This window comes from Megalops cyprinoides, chromosome 4, assembly GCF_013368585.1.
Source record: "Megalops cyprinoides isolate fMegCyp1 chromosome 4, fMegCyp1.pri, whole genome shotgun sequence".
Classification (NCBI taxonomy): Eukaryota; Metazoa; Chordata; class Actinopteri; order Elopiformes; family Megalopidae; genus Megalops; species Megalops cyprinoides.
This window is the reverse complement of record NC_050586.1, coordinates 20,818,947-20,837,788: the sequence shown is the minus strand read 5'-3', so window position 1 is coordinate 20,837,788 and position 18,842 is coordinate 20,818,947. Positions and strand designations below refer to the sequence as shown.

Below are 18,842 nucleotides of genomic sequence, written 5' to 3'. Positions count from 1 at the left end.
TGATGTCTGCCTGGTTACCGCATAGTTTATGGTCTGTTTGGAACTCAAGGTCTGGAATGGCCTGTTTAAAATCTTAGGAGATATCCATAGTGGATAATAATGGTTGATTAATAAGGTGCTTTACTATGCACCAATAGGTTTTGTGATAGTTACAATAGTGTACTTAGTCACAGATTCCTGACATTATCTACAAATGATTAAATTCCATTAACAAAATAGGCAAAACTAGCCTTTATCACATAAAGTACAATAGTGATAATAATGCTAAAAGTTTCACAGTCACATTAATTACATTAACAGTTTATGTACATCTTCTTGGAAATAATATAATTATAATGCATAATGTTTATAAGCCTTAAGTCTAAAAACCTGTAATAGTTTGAACTTAAGTTCTCTGCCACCTAAGGTTGCAATGACTGGTCATTCTGAGAACAGAGGTTCTCAAAACTTTACAAGATGACCTGTCAAAAAGCACCAAAAATAAATTAGCAGGAAAAGAAGTGTAAAATGTGACTTCAGACATTGCTTCTATGTCAGGTATGTCTTCTCATCATTGTTTTCCTTCAGGGTAGCTCATGTTCTTTTGGAATTCAGGTTGTCCTTACCGTTCAATAGTAAGAGGCTGTATGAGTACAGAAGTGTCATAAGACTACCCCCATCCCTTTCCAGACTCCCATGTCAGGAAAAGGCAAAAGGCATAAGAGGACACCAGAATTCCCAGCGAGGTTGGTGTGAGGGGTTAGGCCCCACTGGATATCCTCGGTGACACCCCCCCCCCCCCCCCCCCAGACATATGGCACAGAGCGGGATCCATTACCCTAGTGTCTTCTAACTCTCTCTGAAGTTTGTCAGCTTTGGTCTTTTCAAAGAGCAGGCTCTGTTCAAGTTCCTTAATGTGGGCATGCTCCAGTTTGGTCTGCGTCTGTTAGTAAAGAGGGGAGAGGAAGAGAACACACCAGTGCCACCATCACATGCCAGCCCGATGCTGCGGGGGGAGGAGCCTCATGCAGGCCGTGCCAACAGCACCTTCCACCGGTGAAGACAGGGGATGCAGCAGAGGGAGAAGGGCAAAGGGAGAGACAGGTGGGGAGAGAGAGGGAGGTACCACATGGGGGGAGGGGTCGGGTAGGGGTAAGGCTTACGGAAATGCGTTTTGTTTATAGAAATTAGAGCATGACCATGAGTGGAAGATGTTCAGAAGAAAAAACATGCTGTAAGAACTTTACTGGCCAACTGACCAATAACAGAAGAGAGATGAACAAACGATTGCATGAGCGAAGTAAATAAATGGACTTTGACCACATCATTTCTTGATGAGCAGCAATTAAGCATATTAATTACATAAACAAAAAACGTGTCTCAGAGACCGTGATGAAGCTGTGAACATACAAACCCCACTGATGTTTCAGTGGTGTGATCAAAGCCATTTTTTTCCAGTGTAAAATGGGCAGTTAATGAAGAGTAAACCAAATACCGTAAACCCCCAAAAGGAATTTAAAAACAATCACTTCATGGGATACAAATCAATGATTTCAACAAATCAGTGGGGAAAATTTGGAAATAAAGCCAGTGGAAGCTGTGTGGTGGAGGCATGGGACAACTCCAGTGACACATGCTCTGCACCTGGCCAACATGTAGGATGGGAGAAAAGCAAAAGTGACTGATCACTTTCACATAAGGGTTTACAGCACAACATTGCATTATTATTGTCATTATTAACCACAAAAAAGCATATGCATCATTTTGATTTTGAAAAGCCACATGCACACAATTAATTTAGTCATTGCTGGAGGTAATGTGTAGTTAGTGTTGCAACAATAGCAATCAAACAACATAAGAAAGGAAGAAAATTCTACCCTGGGAACGGATTTAAAATGTGAATTTCAACGTAGGATGTCTTCAGCAGATTGAGACTGCCCCCCGGAGGAGCTGTACTGGGACAGACAGTAAAACTAAGCTGGGGAGGGCACATACATACTGAGCAGTGCACTGTGCAAAAAAAACAAACAAAAAGAACACTGGTCTAGATAGGAGCATACCAGTGCCACATACACAGATGTGTCCAAGCTGCCATCACAAAGCAGGCTGCAACCCATTTAAGACCTTGTGATGAAGGGCTCTCATGTTAGTGCCCTGGGGTAATCCCTGCCCACCATGAGCCACTCAAAAAAGTAAGTACTCTATAAGTATAAGTATAAGCATCACCTGACACAAAACATTGCAGAAGACTGCTAGTCGGTTTTGGTGCTGGCCTTTATTCTTCTGGTTTCTCTTTTGGGATTTATGAACATTCAATCGTGGGTCCAAGTCAGCACAGAATAATACTGCTGATGGATGACATCAATATCGTTAAAAAATGTCCTCTACCACCACTGAAAACTACAGAACACTGGTGTCATCAAAAAGTCAGCTGGTCTACCCTTCATTTGAGAAAGCAGTGTTCTAGTATCCATTGTGTTATTGGAAGTAAGCATACTTCTCATGTCATTGCTACAGTTATAGTAGCTGAATCTAAGACTCATAGCTTTTAAGGTCAGTTTGTGTCAGCGTATGCTCAAACCCCCAGTCTTAGCTAGCCAGGGTATTTATAACCACCCTCAGATAGATCAGGTGACATTCCATATCTACTTTCAATGGGTAAAAAGGATGAAACATTTATCTGCAGAGTATTAATCATGCAATCACTAGGGTCCCTTGAAAATAGTTTATTGAAAAATTTAATCAACACCACCATTGGTAATAGTAATTAGTAATAATGAGAAAACCTATCAATAACTCCTGTCATGATTTTACTGGTATGTTCTTAATCTTATGTGGCTGCTTCTTTCATGTCCTGCAAAGAATGCTGGCAAAATTTACAAAATAAATCCCCTGATTCACATCAGTGTTTCAGTTATTCACACCCAGCACTGTACCGGTGATATTTCATGTCAAAGGTTTCTAAAGTCTGACTGTTGCTTGCTGCAGGAGGTCTCTCTCAGAGAACGGTGTGAGTTATAAATAGACAGAGAGCCGCAGTAACTTGCTAACAACCAATGGCAGCTATTCATGTCAGTGGCTGCAGTGCTGTGTCATGTGGAGGCAAAAAAAAAAGGTGAGCGATGGTGGCTGACAGGGGTTCAAGCACACTATGCACCCATTTAATGTATTTCCCATAATAAAATGGGTGCATCTAGTGCACCAATTTTTATAAGTAATATAGTGTACTGCCTAGATTCAACTGATTTTTGCAGTAATAATCTGGAACTTATCCTATAATCGTGGCTGGTTTCTGCAATTCTGCAATTTCTCTGCATGGGACCCTACATTAAAATTATCCGTCAATCCTCTGTATAGTCAGTGTGCATACTCATTTATCGTGGATAAACCTAAATTAAGACTACAGAGTCTATGACCCACACTGAAATGAACTAAATATAGAACTAAAAATAAAACAAGGGGCCAATCTTTGGTTGGCAACACATCTGTCACACATCTACCCGGTGACCAGCCAAAGGCCTTGTACTCTAATAAGACCTTGAAATGTCAACAGCTTTATGCTCAAAGATTACTGTTATGGATTAGGATAAAATCTGTGTCTCACAAGAACAGTTCCAATATGCTCACAATAATCTAAGGAGTTTTCACTCTGCATGCAGTATAGCCTGTATTTTAAATCAGCTTGAACAACAGTTCTTATATTTTATCTGCGATTTAAAGTGATAAGCATGTGAACAGAACTGAACCAAAGCTGCCAGTTTTTACACAAAGTAAATTCTAATCAGATAAAAACAAAAAAAATATGGTGCTGATTGTTGATTAGGTATTAAGACAAAAACTAAGCCAAGCAGGATCTGTGATTGGGTTGTTAAAAGAATTAAGAGGAGGGTTCATGGGCCCCTTAGGGGTGAAGACTGTGCCAATGATGGCAACGCCCATCTACAGCAACCAAACTGAGTGCCAAGATCCCTGAGAAACTCTTGTCAATGGCCTCTATCAACCTTTGCAACGTGGTATTGTGTTACGGTGTGTGTGTGGCTGTTTGTGCGTTTGTGAAAACTCCTGCACGCGCCTGTGTGTCACTCGGTGTCCATTTACCTCCAAGTCGCCTTTGGTAATGCAAGCTTCCTCCACACGGAACTGAAGGTCCTCCACTTTCCTGTCACAAAGAAAAGTACACTTTCAGCACTTATATGCCATCACCCTTCCTCACCATTCTCTTCTGCACTGACCCCTTGCCTCTCTCCTGCCTTTCTTCTTTCCCAGGTCTACCTGTTCTCTCCCGGTATCCCCTCACCCCTCCATCTTACCTCTCCACATCTCTCTCACTTCCTGTCTCTCGGTTCACTGTCCTTTTTCCTCTCCTGCTACCCCCTCACCTCTTTTCCTCCTCTAGCTGATTCAGCAGCTCCACCTTGTCCTTGTCAGCAGCCTCCACCAGCCTCCGTAACTGGTCCATCTTGGCCTCCATCTCCAGTACATACTACAAAGAGCATAAACAAGCAGAACAGATGTCAGCCATGAGAATCTGATTTACTAGAGTGATGGTTCTAGAATATGGCCACTGACTTCCAGGAATTAACTGTCAATTCCAGTTCAGAAATTGGAGCGGCAATATCTTTTTTTACACTTCATGAAATTAGAATTATGACAAGGGAACTCAAGAAACACCTGAAGATGACATATCCAACCTAACTATCTGCAAATAAATAAGGTACACACTAATGGAAATAAACTGTCTGTGATAAAGAGGAGCCTGGATTTGTCTGATAGATAATGTGGTCTCTATCAAGAGCTCATTCAGGTATGAAACCAGTTCTCTGAAGGGACAGGTATGAGCAGTGAGAAACAGGATTTGATGCATCATCTTGAAAATATTTCAAACTGCACACATAAAAATAATGCACCATTTTGTTCTGCTGAACAGCTACTGTTATTTGCTCTCTATAAGCCAGCTGTAAGCATGAGCGTGTGGTCGCTGGGGTGAAACGTGCAGCCGCCCACCTGCCCCTGGCCCTCCCTGAGCAGGGTGAGCTCCTGCTCCACCTCGCCCACGTGGCTGGTGGCCTTGGCCACTTCCGCCCTCTCCAGGTCACGCTCAGCCAGCAGCTGCTCGATATGCTGCTGCTTCTCCTTCAGGGCCTCCTGTAGGGCCGTGGTGCCCGAAATCTTCCGCGCGTAGCGGGATGATGTCTCTGTCAACTGGAGGGAAGAGGGGGGTGAAGATGGTCAGACCTAGGGGTAAAGAGTTCCAAAACCTTACACTTCCTTTGCTTTCAGAGGATGGGATGCAGGGAGTACATCATGGGTATATGAAGTGAGTACATATTCGAAGACAACATTGTCTGACTAAAAGGAACCGGGACTGTATAAGTAGAGCGTGTGACAGGAAGCAGGTGGTTGTGCCACACGGTCTCACCAGGCCGGTGCGGCTGGGCTTGCCGCTGACGGAGGAGGCCACAGAGCTCATGGAGCTGATGGAGGAGGCGCTGGGGCTGCGCTTCAGCGTGGAGGGCGTGGCTCCCACCTTGCGCACTGTGGTCTTGGCCTTGGCTGGCGTGGTGGAAGGGAAGCCAATGCGTGTAACCTTATGCACTGGTGCAAACAGGCCATACTTGGGCTGGCACTGGAAATACCTAGGGGAAGCATTAGGGAATACACAAGCAAAGGATCAAGGTCCGTACCCGCTGACTCAGTTAATATAATGAATTACAGATCCTAGCACAATGATAGCGTTTAGGGGAAGAATTCTGATGACTGCTTTTCATTGACCCAGTCCCTCAGTTATATTTTCAGTGCCAAATTCAATCCCAGATTAAAATCACTCCTTGTAGATAAGTGAAGAGTGAGTGCTTGGAGGTAAGGCACCTGCGCTGCCATGTTGCATTACCTGGTTCCTGCCACCGCACCGTCATTCTTCCCCAAGGGCTCGTCCAGCTCCACACCGCACCACTCCCCCTTAGCGAAATCCGTCTCTCCCAGGAAGCGCACCACTCCTGCCTTGGTGCCCCCCACCTGCAGAGACACAAATGGCAGCGTGAACTCAGCACAGCCCAGAAACCAGCAGGGTGTTCACACGGACACAAATGCATTTGCATGACTTCATACAACCAATTTAACGTCCATTATTTAGACTGTCTTTTTTAATATGCACACACTTCCACATACAAAAAAACATTTTGTTCATGCATAAAATCTTCTGCTTCATCGACACTGTCTGTACCTACAGGTCTATTTCAGGCAGAGAGCTGGCAGTCTGACTATGACTATTTCAGCTGTTTGACAGGATGTGCTGCTGTCAGAACCCACACAGGGAAGGAAGGCCTCAGACTGAGGGGGCTGGGAGATTCAGGAAGGAAGAAGTTTGTATGGGGGACTTGGACCCAGGGGCCTGAGTGAAAAAGAAACCATTTGGCCTGTGTGCTGCACCAGCAGGGAAAAGCGTGGGCACTGAGGCCATAGGGAACCGGAAGGGGGGGGGCAGCATTCCTGAGAGATTACCACAGCGAGGGGCAGCAGCGTGACTCTGGCGACAGCTCCGTAAATACGAGCTGGTCTGAGAGGCAGGACCACGGCGCTCGCTAAACTGGGATGGTGCGAATGCAGGGGCAATTTGGGACAGGTGCTGGGAGAGGGCCCAGCACCGTCACAACGGGAAGCACCTGACCCCAGCGTCTGTTATTACATGATCCTACTGTTTAATGTTTACTTGAGGAACAGCCTTAGTAGTGAAGGACAGTGACACTAAATGAACTGATCTCAAAGCAGACACTTAAAAACATTAAGATTTTCAAATCTTTTATATATTTTTTTTTGTTACTTACTGGTTATGCACTGATCCTCACAGACAATATAAAAGAGTCAGAAAGCTGTGTCTGATTCTGTACCAAAGGCAGCTGCCAACATGACCCGCAGCATTCACTTAACTCTTTGTGCTGAATTCCTTAGATAATGCTGACATTTAACATACATGAGGCCCTTGGGCAAGTTATCCACAGGCAAAATAAATGCAAAATTCAGTTATGGTTTTTCAGGCATTTATGCACAAACAATAATGAATCAACTTTCTACAGCTCTGCATTGTCCTGAAATAATCCTGTGGGTCTTAATGTTTCCTTTGTGTCTCAGGTACTGCTTGTCACATTGCTGAGCAGGAAAGCACTGGAGACAAGCTGCCTTGAGCATGGAGTGGGTGGACTGAGGATTCTTACCAGCACGCGGTCGCCCATCTTCAGCTCTCGCTCACCCTTCTTGATGGAGCCCGTCTCAGACAGATTGGAGACCGACTCGCTGCCGGTGCGCACCAGGTTTGACGCTGGGGTGGCAGGTGAGGTTTTCTTAGCGGTGGCGGCCGATGCTGCAGCCGGCGTGGGAGCAGGGGTGGTGACGGCCACACTGGTGGAGGTGGTGGACGGGGTGGGCGAGGCTGCCCGGGAGGGGGGCGCTGTCTGTGTGCCGTTGGCCTCGCCCTCTGTGCGGGACAGCTTGGATGGCCGGGTGAAGATGCCCTTCAGTGGCTCGCACTGGAAGTAGCGCACCCCGGCCACCGAGCCGTCATTCTTGCCGATGGGCTCGTCCAGCACGATGCCTGCCCACTGGCCTGGGGCGAACTGCGTCTCTCCCAGGAACTGCACGTAGCCCGGCTTGTTCCCGTTCACCCACACCCGCTCGCCCACCTTGAAGTTCTCCACTGCATCCTGAGCCTCCGGCGCACTGGCACTCGGGGACGGTTTGTCAGCCGGGGCCGTCTTACCTGCAGCTGCGGAGGCAAAGTTGCAAAGCATCAAACACAAGCCATCTCTTAAAGTTTTAGAACACACTTGCAAGAGCCACTACTAGTAATGTACGTTTAACCTGACTTGCACAGATCATGGCTTTCAAGGCAACAACCTGGTTTTAAAGACCTTCATGCTTACAGAATACATGATAGCCAATCTGAGGAGCTACAACTCAGTGAGGAAAAGCATTCTCATCCTCAGAGCTGGGGAAATCACTACAGAGGGGTGCACCATCACTGACTGACACAGTGAATATTGTGACAGCCACTACAGGCCGATCATCTGCACTGTGAATCCGTCCAGCTTGACAGACTGGTGTCCATATGCACACACCCATGCACCGTGGTTGTGTGCGACAAGATCAATGAATTCAACTTTTTTGTCAATCGCGGCATTGTGTGCTGTAGGGACAATAATCCACAGACGAAAGCTTGGGTGGACTTCCAAAAAATCAATTAGCACAGGGATCCTCTCGCTGCAGTAATGCTTAGAGCCAGTTAGCAACTGCTTACATGAACAGCATGGTAAACACAAAACAGTTTTAATTGTGGCCCAATGGAGCCATCATTTTAATTATTAACAGCTTTTTAAATACTTTAAAACGCCATAATCTCTTTTGTATTGTCAGGAGAGATGCATTGCAAGAGAGCAAAAAAGGAATATGAGTCTGTGGCTGAAGGAAATGAAAATTCATAAATACTTGGGCCTAAATGTCCCATGTGTAAAGGATACCAAAACCAGACAAAGCCAAACTTAATTAAATCATAACATTTTAATTTATCAAGCAATAATGTGAAATAAATGAATCTATTCCTAGGTCATGTTGGTCTTGACAGTGTCCTACATATGGACTCTGTTAAGTGCATGGGGTATTCCCTAGCTTGGACCTGGAGTCCCATGCGTCTTTGGGTGTTAATTCTCTGCAGAGAGACACTTAATGAAATTAGTCATTTCAGTTAATTCTTCCTGTTCACCATATTCCATCCTCCAGCAGCCGATGGTAGTTATAATGATGCAGCAAGGTTTTCTTTTGTTTAACTGTTTTTACATTCAAGAGATTTGCAGTTACATGGCCACATAAAACAGTACAGACAGCAGCAGGGCAAGCTTAACTGACTGAAACGCAACACAGGTGCACACACAAACACATACGCAAAAGCAGAGGTCAGGAGTCAGGAGCTGACTCTTACCAGCAGAAGGGGAGGTCTTCGTGGCCACCCCCGCTGGCCTGCCAATCTTGCTGGGCGCTTTGAGCCCGCTGGGCTTGGCTGTGCTCATGGTTGTGTTGCTTGTGCTGTGGAATCCACTGGCCTTCTGTCTGTCAGTGGGTGCTAGCCTTTCCCAACCATCGACTTAGCTCCTCTTCACTGTGCTGCACCGCTTGGGCAACAACAACAACAAAAAAAAAGAAAAAAGAAAAAAAAAAAACAAAGGGTACACCTCAAAGAAAACCCCTGTTGGGAGAGAGAGAAGAGAAGAGTGAATGAAGCATGCAGCCATAAAACAAGAGAAAAAAGGATGACAGAGGGCTAGGCAAGCTGACAATGGGGCCCTGTGTCTGACTGTGTTCTTAATAGGATCACTAATGCACATGCTCCCCTCTGTAAAAAAAACACACAATCCACAAATGACCAGACATGCAGACATACACATACATGAATAGACACACGCACACACACACACACACACAAAATCTGATGTGGTGACATTGCCACTCCCTTTGAGAAGAACTGGAGACAGGGCTGTCAAAGATCCATCATGACAGCCCTATCAGTTAAGTGCAATAAAGAGTAATGTTGGAAAGGACACAGCAAAGTGTTCTTCCACTGTTCCTCGGACCTGGGGCAGGGGATTGCATTACGCACAGGGCCAACTGTGCCTGTCATTGGAGAAGGAAGCTGTGTTCTGACCGTTCTCTGTGTTTCTGCCATCTTACCCTCTCCGCCATTACAGCATTTATCCTTACAGGTCTGCACAGTTTGAAGAGATGCTGTTTTTGCAACTCTGTAATATTAAATGACAACGAATTGTTGTTTAATTAACGATGGAAAAGTAATTAAATCATCAAATTCATTACATTTTACTCATGGACAGAAAAAAGTACAGCATACTGCAAGTCTGCAATTAGGCAGACTGCAAGCCTAACTGCAGTCCAGCCAGATGGGGCTGCCATTCCCTTTGCCACACTTTTCCTACACATAGTGGATAAAATTAGTCCCTCACAGTACCTCAAACGCACTGCACTTCCAGAGAAAGTGGGAAAGCCGCCCGTGTCTCTACCGCGTGCAACGAGGTACAACAAAAGGCGAATGATTTCCAGGTTTTTCCGCAGTCCAGTTAATATCCCAACGCAGTCGCGTGGTCGGCATGGATGCGGTGCTCCAGCAGTTTCGGCAGGCGTGGAGCAGATCTGACGCGGCGCTTCAGAGATTGAATTGTTTCACAAAGGCATGGGCACACCCTGCCATTCAGGACAGGAGGGGGAGAAGGGAGGAAGGCCCCGCATGTGGCCGTCTGGCAGAGGAGCATGAGGAGAATATTAACACCGGCCCACTGGGAGCAGACGGGGTAATGGGTACTGGATTCCTGCCTGTTCGCAGGGGGACTTTTGTTTCATGTATTCATTTGCTGGGACCTGAGGCACAGAGCCATTTTACAACCATATATTCTGCAGCCCAATTATACAGCTGGAGCTCTGTGGCAAAACCTTATTGGTCATTTCTGACCCACAACACAGCAGTTGTCCAAACCATTAAGTCACTAGTCCACACACCTGCTCTGATCACTACACCACACTAATACTCTGACCAACAAACAACTGCCCTAGAGGCCTGCACTCAGCTACAGCACCACTATTCCACTAATGCAATACTGCCCTGACCACTCGACCACTACTACTCTGACCTCTAACAACACTGCCCTGAACACTACTCCACTGTTACTCTGACCGCCACTCCAATGCTGCTCTGACCACTACACCAACTGCTAAGTCTATTTCCCTCAAGCTCGGGCCACCAAATCACACTACCACTCCATTTACCTACAAAAGTCAAAAACCTAACTGCATTTCAAAGCAAGGAAATATTCTGAATCTGAAATGATAAAACTGAAAAATGAAGAAAACACTGCCAAAAACACGCACAATTACAAAATGCATTTCATCACAGCTGAATAAATTATCAATGGATGCACCAATTCAACTGATTTGTAGTCTTTTACAAAAGTACACTCAAACCCATGCAATCATCGCCTGTCTGTTCAATCCAATCTGTAAATTTGATCCTTCTCTCTCCAACAACAGCTTTGTTTGTCCATGTATAAGACAGCTCTAAATCCTGTAACGTCTGCCTAACAGGGACTCTATTATGGTAAACACTGCTTCCCGTCCGTCTGGACTGACTGACATAGTCCTCTAAAAATACTGAGTCACACGCTGACGGGGAGACCCCTCTCATACCATCAGTCATTTGATTTATATGCTTGTATGTCGTCCACCATTTTCATTATGGTTTCCGATTATGACATAACTTGCATTTAAAACATTAAGACTATTCTCACAGAAATATCATATGCCAGACATTGTTATCGAGTAAAAGTACAAAGGTTTGAACTTACAACCCTCTGGCCAAGAGTCTGGTGTCTTAAGATCTATGCAACTCGGCAGCATGTCAGTACAATTTATTAGTGAGCTTAATGACCAATCATGAATATCAGCGCTTATTTGCGTTTTCTCAGTATACACCCAGTATAGACCCAATCAGCCTGTCCACGCCAGGATATTTATAACAAACATTTGGAAGTGACCTAATTCAGTTGAAGTCAAAGCGGGTGAATTTTCCTTGCTTTCTAATATTGGAGGAGGTGAATGCAAAAAACCAAAAACAACCTGTGACTCTGAACCACTATGATCTAGTTATTCAGAGAGGGGGGGATTAGTTGTCAATATTTACTGTAACCATGAGAGATCACATTGCCTACGCTTGCTGCTCCATTTAAGACTGCATCCCTTTCGTTCCATCGGGCTGCCCTACAGAAGCCCCTTCCCCCCCATCCCCTCGCATACGCAACACCGCAGATCTTATTAACAAGCTCCTGGGGGATGGCTGAAACCGTGCAAGCTCCACCAGACCTCAGCACAGAGGCTTCAGCCTCCCTGCAGCCTGTGTAGCGTGCAGCACCGCGGCCTGCAGCCTCAAGGTGAAAGATTAGGCAGCGGAAGCCCGGGATTATGGTTCACCAGCTCCGTCTTCTCCATCTGATTAGAGGAGCCAAGTGGGGGTCCCCTCAGCAGCCCGACGGAAGAGGAACCCGGTCCTTTCCACACCGTCTTAACTCTCACCGATTAACTTCGTTTTGCCATGACAGGACTCGTTTTTAAGCGCATCATCAACACAAGCGTATTTATTAATCAAATTTGTCATATGGAAGCAGCAGTGCTGACAGAGGAAGAGGCTTTAAATGGCTACCAATGCAAATCCGTAATCTCACCAGTCAAGATCTTAGGGCCCTGCTGACTGTGAGCTCCAAAAGTCATGGTGTATTTACTGTATTACGCCTACAAATACAGGTGCACTAGTCATTTCCCTTACTTCATAGTGCTGTTACTGCACACTATACATGGGCTAGACATAGTGATATGGTAGTCATTTGCTCTACATCCTAGTCTCGTTGCTGTACAAGACACATGGGCTAGACATACTGATGTACCAGTCATTTCCTTTGTCTCAAAGTGGGACAATAATTTTGATTTAGAAGTGGACAAATTAACCTGATTATTAGGAGGGCACAGAGGAGCAGCCTGTACCTAAACTACTAATTGCTCGCTTTATCATGTTGATTCTAATCTGACTGTTAATAACCAGTTCTTGTTAAAAACCTTCCATGTAATTTCTTGCTATAATAGCCTCAGCAGGAAACCTGTGTAAGAGATGTGTTACCGTGTATCATCTCATATGTTAAACGAAGCAGCGTTGTGATCGTATAGCCACCTTTTTTCCAATGTCATAGTGCACTGGTCTTTACTGGCCTTGAATCAAACTGTATGGCTGCTGTTCTCACTGCAGTACAAGCTTGTCAATTTGAAGAGCTTGTTAAAACAGGGGAAATACCACAGCCAACTAATTCCACACTGCTTCGGTAGCAAGACATTTTCCAAGGGAAAGATATTTTCCTGAAAAATGTAAAAATATAAACCCCATATAAATCACTCCACTGCTTTCAACAGGCAAATTAAAAGTTCAAAAGTCAAAACGCTTGTTATCCACATTGATTCTTGTTTGTCTGCATGAATTACTGTGCCTCCATATACCATATTTCATATTATTCAATATGAAATCTTCCATTCAAGGGAGTATTAACTTAACTGAGTTACTTAAGATGTATCCTCATTGAAATGGCAAACACAAAATAAATCCAGTTTCACTGTGAAGATGCTGAGATGACAGATCACTGTCCCAAACTATTAACACAGATGCAGCAAGTAATAGAAGATATGCTTTGTTTCTTCTTGAAACAGTAACACTGAACTGAGAAGTAATCATCATATAAATTCTATCAACATATCAAAGCAGTCCAAATTTGCATAATTATTTTAAAAGTGTTGTCTCAAATAAACGGCGCTCCATTTCCAGGAAATACAGGTGTCAAAATTCCTTCATAAGTTTATCAAATTTGCACAAATGTACCAGCTGAAGAGATCATGACCAGATACAAAGAAGACCACGCTAAAAGAACCACCAACACAATGTTTCTATGTGTATATAGATATCAAGGCAAACATTGGTCTCTTCCAGAGTGGGCTGGCCATAGAGCTATAAATGCGAAAGTGACATCTTGCCTGGTACCAGCAAGCCTTTCTCTGCATTTACCATGCAGTGAAAGGCTCCTCACTATAGACTGTAACAACTGCAGAAATGTGTGTTGTTGTTCACAACATGACAGTTATGTTCCAGTCGTGATAATATTACATAACATGATAAATGGAATTTTTGTATATTCTTTCAATAATATTGCTCACTGACAAGCACTAATGTCATAACGGATCCACTCAACACCATTAAGAGTTAAGCTACCAAACATGAAAGTAGAAGTAACCCACCAATTTAACTCTACTGTGGTACATTAACATGAAATGAACTAAAAAAAAAAGTGTCTCAAAAGCCAGGTAACTCGATCACTCGCTAGCTAGCTAAAAAACCCAACAACACCACTCAGATAATGTTAAGACCATTACTATAGCATCAGTATTGCAACAGGCTAGGTACTATTCTTTGTATAAATTAGATGAGACTGCCAAGTTTTCCCAGCTCCATTCTATAACTGCAATATGTCAGTCAAAAATGTATATCATGAATATTGGTACAGGTAGGGGTTTGATATATGAACAAAGGAAAGAAAAAGAAGGCTTATTAAATCATGTTACATTTTTGTTTTTCTATTGGCATCATTTCTCAGGAGAATATTGTTTCTTGATAATTTTGTATCATGAAATCCATTTTTTGACACATATTTTGTGAGCTGAATGTAGCATCTCATGCCTAGTTAGACTTTGAGACTGCAAACAGTCACAGTGGTCAACTTCAAGACATGCTCTTTAATTTTCCTCATTATGCTACACTTCAAATGTTTGTTTCAAACGTGGAAGATGAAACTAATTATGAACTGCAGATATGCTCAGCCTCTACAATACTGGAGATCAACTGAATAACCTTGAGGGTAGACTGCAGAATGCATTTCAAATGCAAAATAACTCAGCTACTGTTACAAAGCAGACAGACTACTCTTAGGTAAAATGCTCTATTAGAGGTGAAAGACTAAAGAATTCATTATAAGTTCATCACTATATTATATGAAATTATTTTTTATGTTACAGGTTTGTTTATGTGGAGCCCTTGGTTCTGGGTATTTACATCATTATCACTGCACATTTCCTTCCATGTATGATCAATTGTGGAAGTAAAAACAACCTGATTGGGGGGTTTCTTAGTTCGATCACATCAAGACTACCAATCTGGTCTCTGCCAGCTTTAGCAAGAATGCCAATATTATGTCCAGGGATGGTTTTTTGGAGAACAAACAGAGCTGACCTATGATGCTTAGTGTAAAGTGATCACATTCACATTAAAATATCCATGACAGAGACAGGGAGAGGCCTAAAGACATGCTGGGTATATCAGCACACCCTCATACCTTCACACCTGTGCACATTGCACCTCACCACTGGTGGTCAAACATGGCTGACTGCTGCCACAGCAATTCCACAGCACTTCAGCAAACAAAAGAACAGTGCCAAAGCACCCTTTGGTCATGAGAAGTCATCAGCTTCATGGAGGTGTTTTGGACTGCACTTTAGATGGATTTACAAGGATTCTGGTACGGTTGGAACTGAGACAAAAAAATTGACTCAGATGACAAATCTGACTAGACACCAGTCACCAAGCGGTACAAGTTTCACGCCAGTGGAGAGCTCCAGAGGAATGTGAATGGGCCTCACCGCTTGGAGACAATGAGACATGCGGTCCATGCTTCTGGTGCATTCACAGCTGAGTTAACAAAAATAACAGGGACGCAGCTAAAGCGGCAATCTGCCCGTGGGCCAAAGGGGCGTTTTAAAACCCAGAACGAAGGGCTCGGTGAGCTACAGTGACCCAGTTTTCAGAAAAGCACTCTGCCTTTACCCCAGGTGCTATGGCTGAAAATGATTAGCAGGATTCTCCAGGCTTTGCTGGTCATGTGACCTGCTGCCCCTGGGTCAGTGAGGTTGCTGCACAAAGACCCCTGATGCAAATTTACATTCTCTGACCGACCTTCGCAACAGCACACAAGACAGAGCTGGGAACCCACCACTCAAGACAAGACATAAATGTTAACAGTGACTCCAAAAACACGCGTCTTAAAATCAAGACTTCACACAATAGCTAATAACTAACACCCGTAACCTGGGGACTTTGGTTATAGTGCGAATCCAATAAAAAAAAAAAATGGCTTCCATCTGTTGCCTGCATTATAACTGCTTTTCAGATGATTACAGGAAAAAAATCAACTACAGGATTTCAGTGGCATCTGTGGTATACCATGTTCCCATTTCCCTATCAGCTATCCCCAGGGCAGAAAAGCTGGTTCTCTGTATGCCATGTCCTAGAAGGTCCCATTATGCAACCAACAAAACTAGAATTTTACACATTCTGATTGGTTTCCCAGTGCTGGTCCAAGAGAGGCCTTTCCACTGTTTTTTAGAGAAGGTTTATTTCATTGCATTTTGGTTTTTAATTATTTCAAGCTTGAACACTGACTGACCCTAAAGGGGAAGCTCTCCTGTTAAAAATGTGGTCACTGAATGGCTGCAATCTGCCTAATTCAAAGTGCTCCTGTTGTCCTCCCTCAGTATTGTTGTTCCTCTTCTTACAACAAAGTCTCATTTCCTCTCAATCTTCAAGGCAAAAAAATAGCTGAATTCCATTCCGTTTACTGGTCAGTGCTTTTAACAGCTTTGATGTATGCTTCGTTTATGCTCAGATTAAGCTTCTCCGTTTTTTTGATGCAGTGCTGGTAATCTTTTTTTTTTTTTTTTTTAACTTGAGAGCCCTCTTCGGGAGCTCAAAGGCAGCCAGCTGAATAGTGAACAGCTGGCAAGCCTGGGAGCCCCTGCCTTTCAAAAAGAAACCTGACACGGCAGACCCCAATGGCTGAAGAGGGTCAGCCCATGGACAGGGCTCACAATTGGATGAGGCTGTTGGGGTCGACCCAAAAAAAGCCAGACACACTGAGGAGCCTGACCCCAAGAAAACAGTGCCATGGATGCAGGAAGACAAAGGTTCAAAGCACCGCAGACTTCCAATATCTGGAAGGGCAACAGGTGGGAGAGAAGAGAAAAGAAAATGAGGGAGAATAAGTGCATGAATAGCTACATTGTTCAAGCACGTTTTGGTTTAATATGGTCATCTGATTAAACTCAACCCAGGGTAGGAGCTTCTCAATGCCAACCTCATGGGGGTACAGGGGATTAGGGCTGCTCATAAAAGCAGTGAAAATGGGAGATGGTATATGCAAAAAGTCCACTGTGCTCTCTGGAGCAACTGAAAAACACAGTATCTAGTCAAACTCAAGGTGCATTTAAGGTATTAAAAACTGTTTCTGTAATAAGCACCTGTGGGAGGGCAGATGGTAATAATAGCCACCTCTTATGACTTCTACTGCTATATGTGTGTGAGCCACTCAGGGCTTGGCTGTCTAAACTCAAGAAGAGTTCCTTCACTGCTTTCCTGTACCCTCTTGGGCCACAAAAACTGGAGAAAGGACACTTTTCAACCACTGCAGATTGATCAGTTGAATCAGGACCTTCACAAAATGAATCATTAAATACATTGTTAATACAACTTCACAATAAAAATCCATTCTCAGAGAGGTTCCACTGTCTGTCTGTAGGAGCCTAAAAACACATGCAACAAATTCCAGTCATATTAACAACCTGAATAAAGAAATCTGGCCCTTAAGCTTTAGACAACAGCTCTGCTTCTCTTCCCCATCAAGGACAAGACTGAACAGAACTATTTAATCCATTGGTGCCAATTATTAGGACTGTTGGTGCCAATGGACTGTGTGATATTATCATCCATATTATTATTATCCACCACAAATAAACCTAAAATAAACTCCCAGGATGCACACTTCAGGTCCTATGCCGAATACACTATATTTGATATTTGCATTAGTCTCTGGCTGCGTGGACTGTTATGGTCTGTTAGCATGCCTTTCTCATTACCACCAGAAACAACAGCAGTAATCCAGCACTACTGCTCTGACTTCTACTAATCTGTTGCCTGGCTGGTAGCCAAACACCGCTGTCCCCTCAGCTCATGGGCATTCGCTTCTTGGCTCCCACAAATGGGGCACACAGTCCTCTATGCCTGGGAGACCAGCCAATCAGGGAACAAACTGTAAGAATAGAGGAGAGAGAAATGGATACAGCCACTTTCAACACCAAGAAAGGTACAGCCAATGACACCACCAGATTGTAAGCGTCTTTAAACTTAGACACACACACAGACATCCGAGCGGTAATTTCCTCCTACACCAAGGTGACTCATGGGTGGAATGTTTTGCGGCATTCCACTGCGCTGTCGACAAGAACAGGGCGGCCCCAAGACAGGGGAGGGAGGGGAAGCTCAGTCTTGGGCCGTAGACCCAGGGGGGCCACGGGGGGAGGAAACATACCACCTCCAGGAGGCAGCCTCTGCTGTCTGCGTGTGGCATAAATTTCATACAGCACCTAGGTGTGGAAACGCTGTTTTCACCTCCCGACTATTGGCCCACTCCTCTGCAGCAAGCAAGCAAGAAAGCAAGCAAGCGAGACAGGGCCCCACCATTTCCATGGCCTCCAATTCCAGCACCAGAGGGAGATGTGAATTCCACTGTAGCTGGTGTGGGGCTGCATGGGCCGCACATGTCTGTCTCCACCATGCACGGCCCAGCTGAGAACACACGCTCCCATTGTACATCCCTCTGAGAATGCAACGCAGTAAAAAAAATGTACAGTTCCAAGTGTTTGGCAACACGCCCTACAGACTGCATCTGTAGCTCACCCTTGGGACCCTGCGTACTATTGATAATCAATACCAGCCTTCACCTCAGTGGCCGAGGGGCCTAGGAGTAACCTATTAGGCAGGGTTTAATGGGCAAAGCAGAAGGTCTTGGGTGTAGTGTTGATGAGTGATGAGGGAGTATGGGGCTATAGGGACCAGGTTTGGGCGGGGCTTTCCCTAATAGGACTATCTGGGATTCAGGTGGTACTTATTGCTCGCCAATTAATAATTGAAACATGGACGTATATGCTGTGGCGCATGCCATGTGCATGCATAATCTTACAAGACAACCCACAACTGAGTTTATCGAAAATATATTAAAGTGATTTTCAACCTTGTTGAGAAATCCTCTTCTACAACACGGCTGTTCTTGCAGTGTTGCTTTGTCAGAGGACACGTAAAAGAAAGCTTGTGAGGCACCAAGGAAAGCGTTAAGTCTGGCTAAAGAGACAAGCCTGCTTTTTCCACTGGACTGATTAAGCTGCCTTGCTTGCATTCAGTGTTA

The 18,842-nt window shown here is 44.4% G+C and overlaps 1 protein-coding gene across 2 annotated transcripts in view; it reads right to left on the bottom strand.

Annotated features, from left to right (window-relative positions):
* Positions 1-18,842, bottom strand: part of LOC118776004 (CAP-Gly domain-containing linker protein 1-like) — a 54,515-nt gene that overhangs the window by 29,255 nt on the left and 6,418 nt on the right. For both annotated transcript variants that reach the window (XM_036526018.1, XM_036526019.1), the window contains exons 2-9: positions 8,948-9,211; positions 7,191-7,738; positions 5,870-5,994; positions 5,399-5,615; positions 4,984-5,181; positions 4,359-4,462; positions 4,078-4,138; positions 818-922 (exon numbers count right to left, since the gene is read on the bottom strand). In XM_036526018.1, coding sequence (XP_036381911.1) covers positions 818-922; positions 4,078-4,138; positions 4,359-4,462; positions 4,984-5,181; positions 5,399-5,615; positions 5,870-5,994; positions 7,191-7,738; positions 8,948-9,035 — 1,446 coding nt within the window. In that variant the 5' untranslated portion in view covers positions 9,036-9,211. The remainder of the gene's footprint in view (positions 1-817; positions 923-4,077; positions 4,139-4,358; positions 4,463-4,983; positions 5,182-5,398; positions 5,616-5,869; positions 5,995-7,190; positions 7,739-8,947; positions 9,212-18,842) is intronic.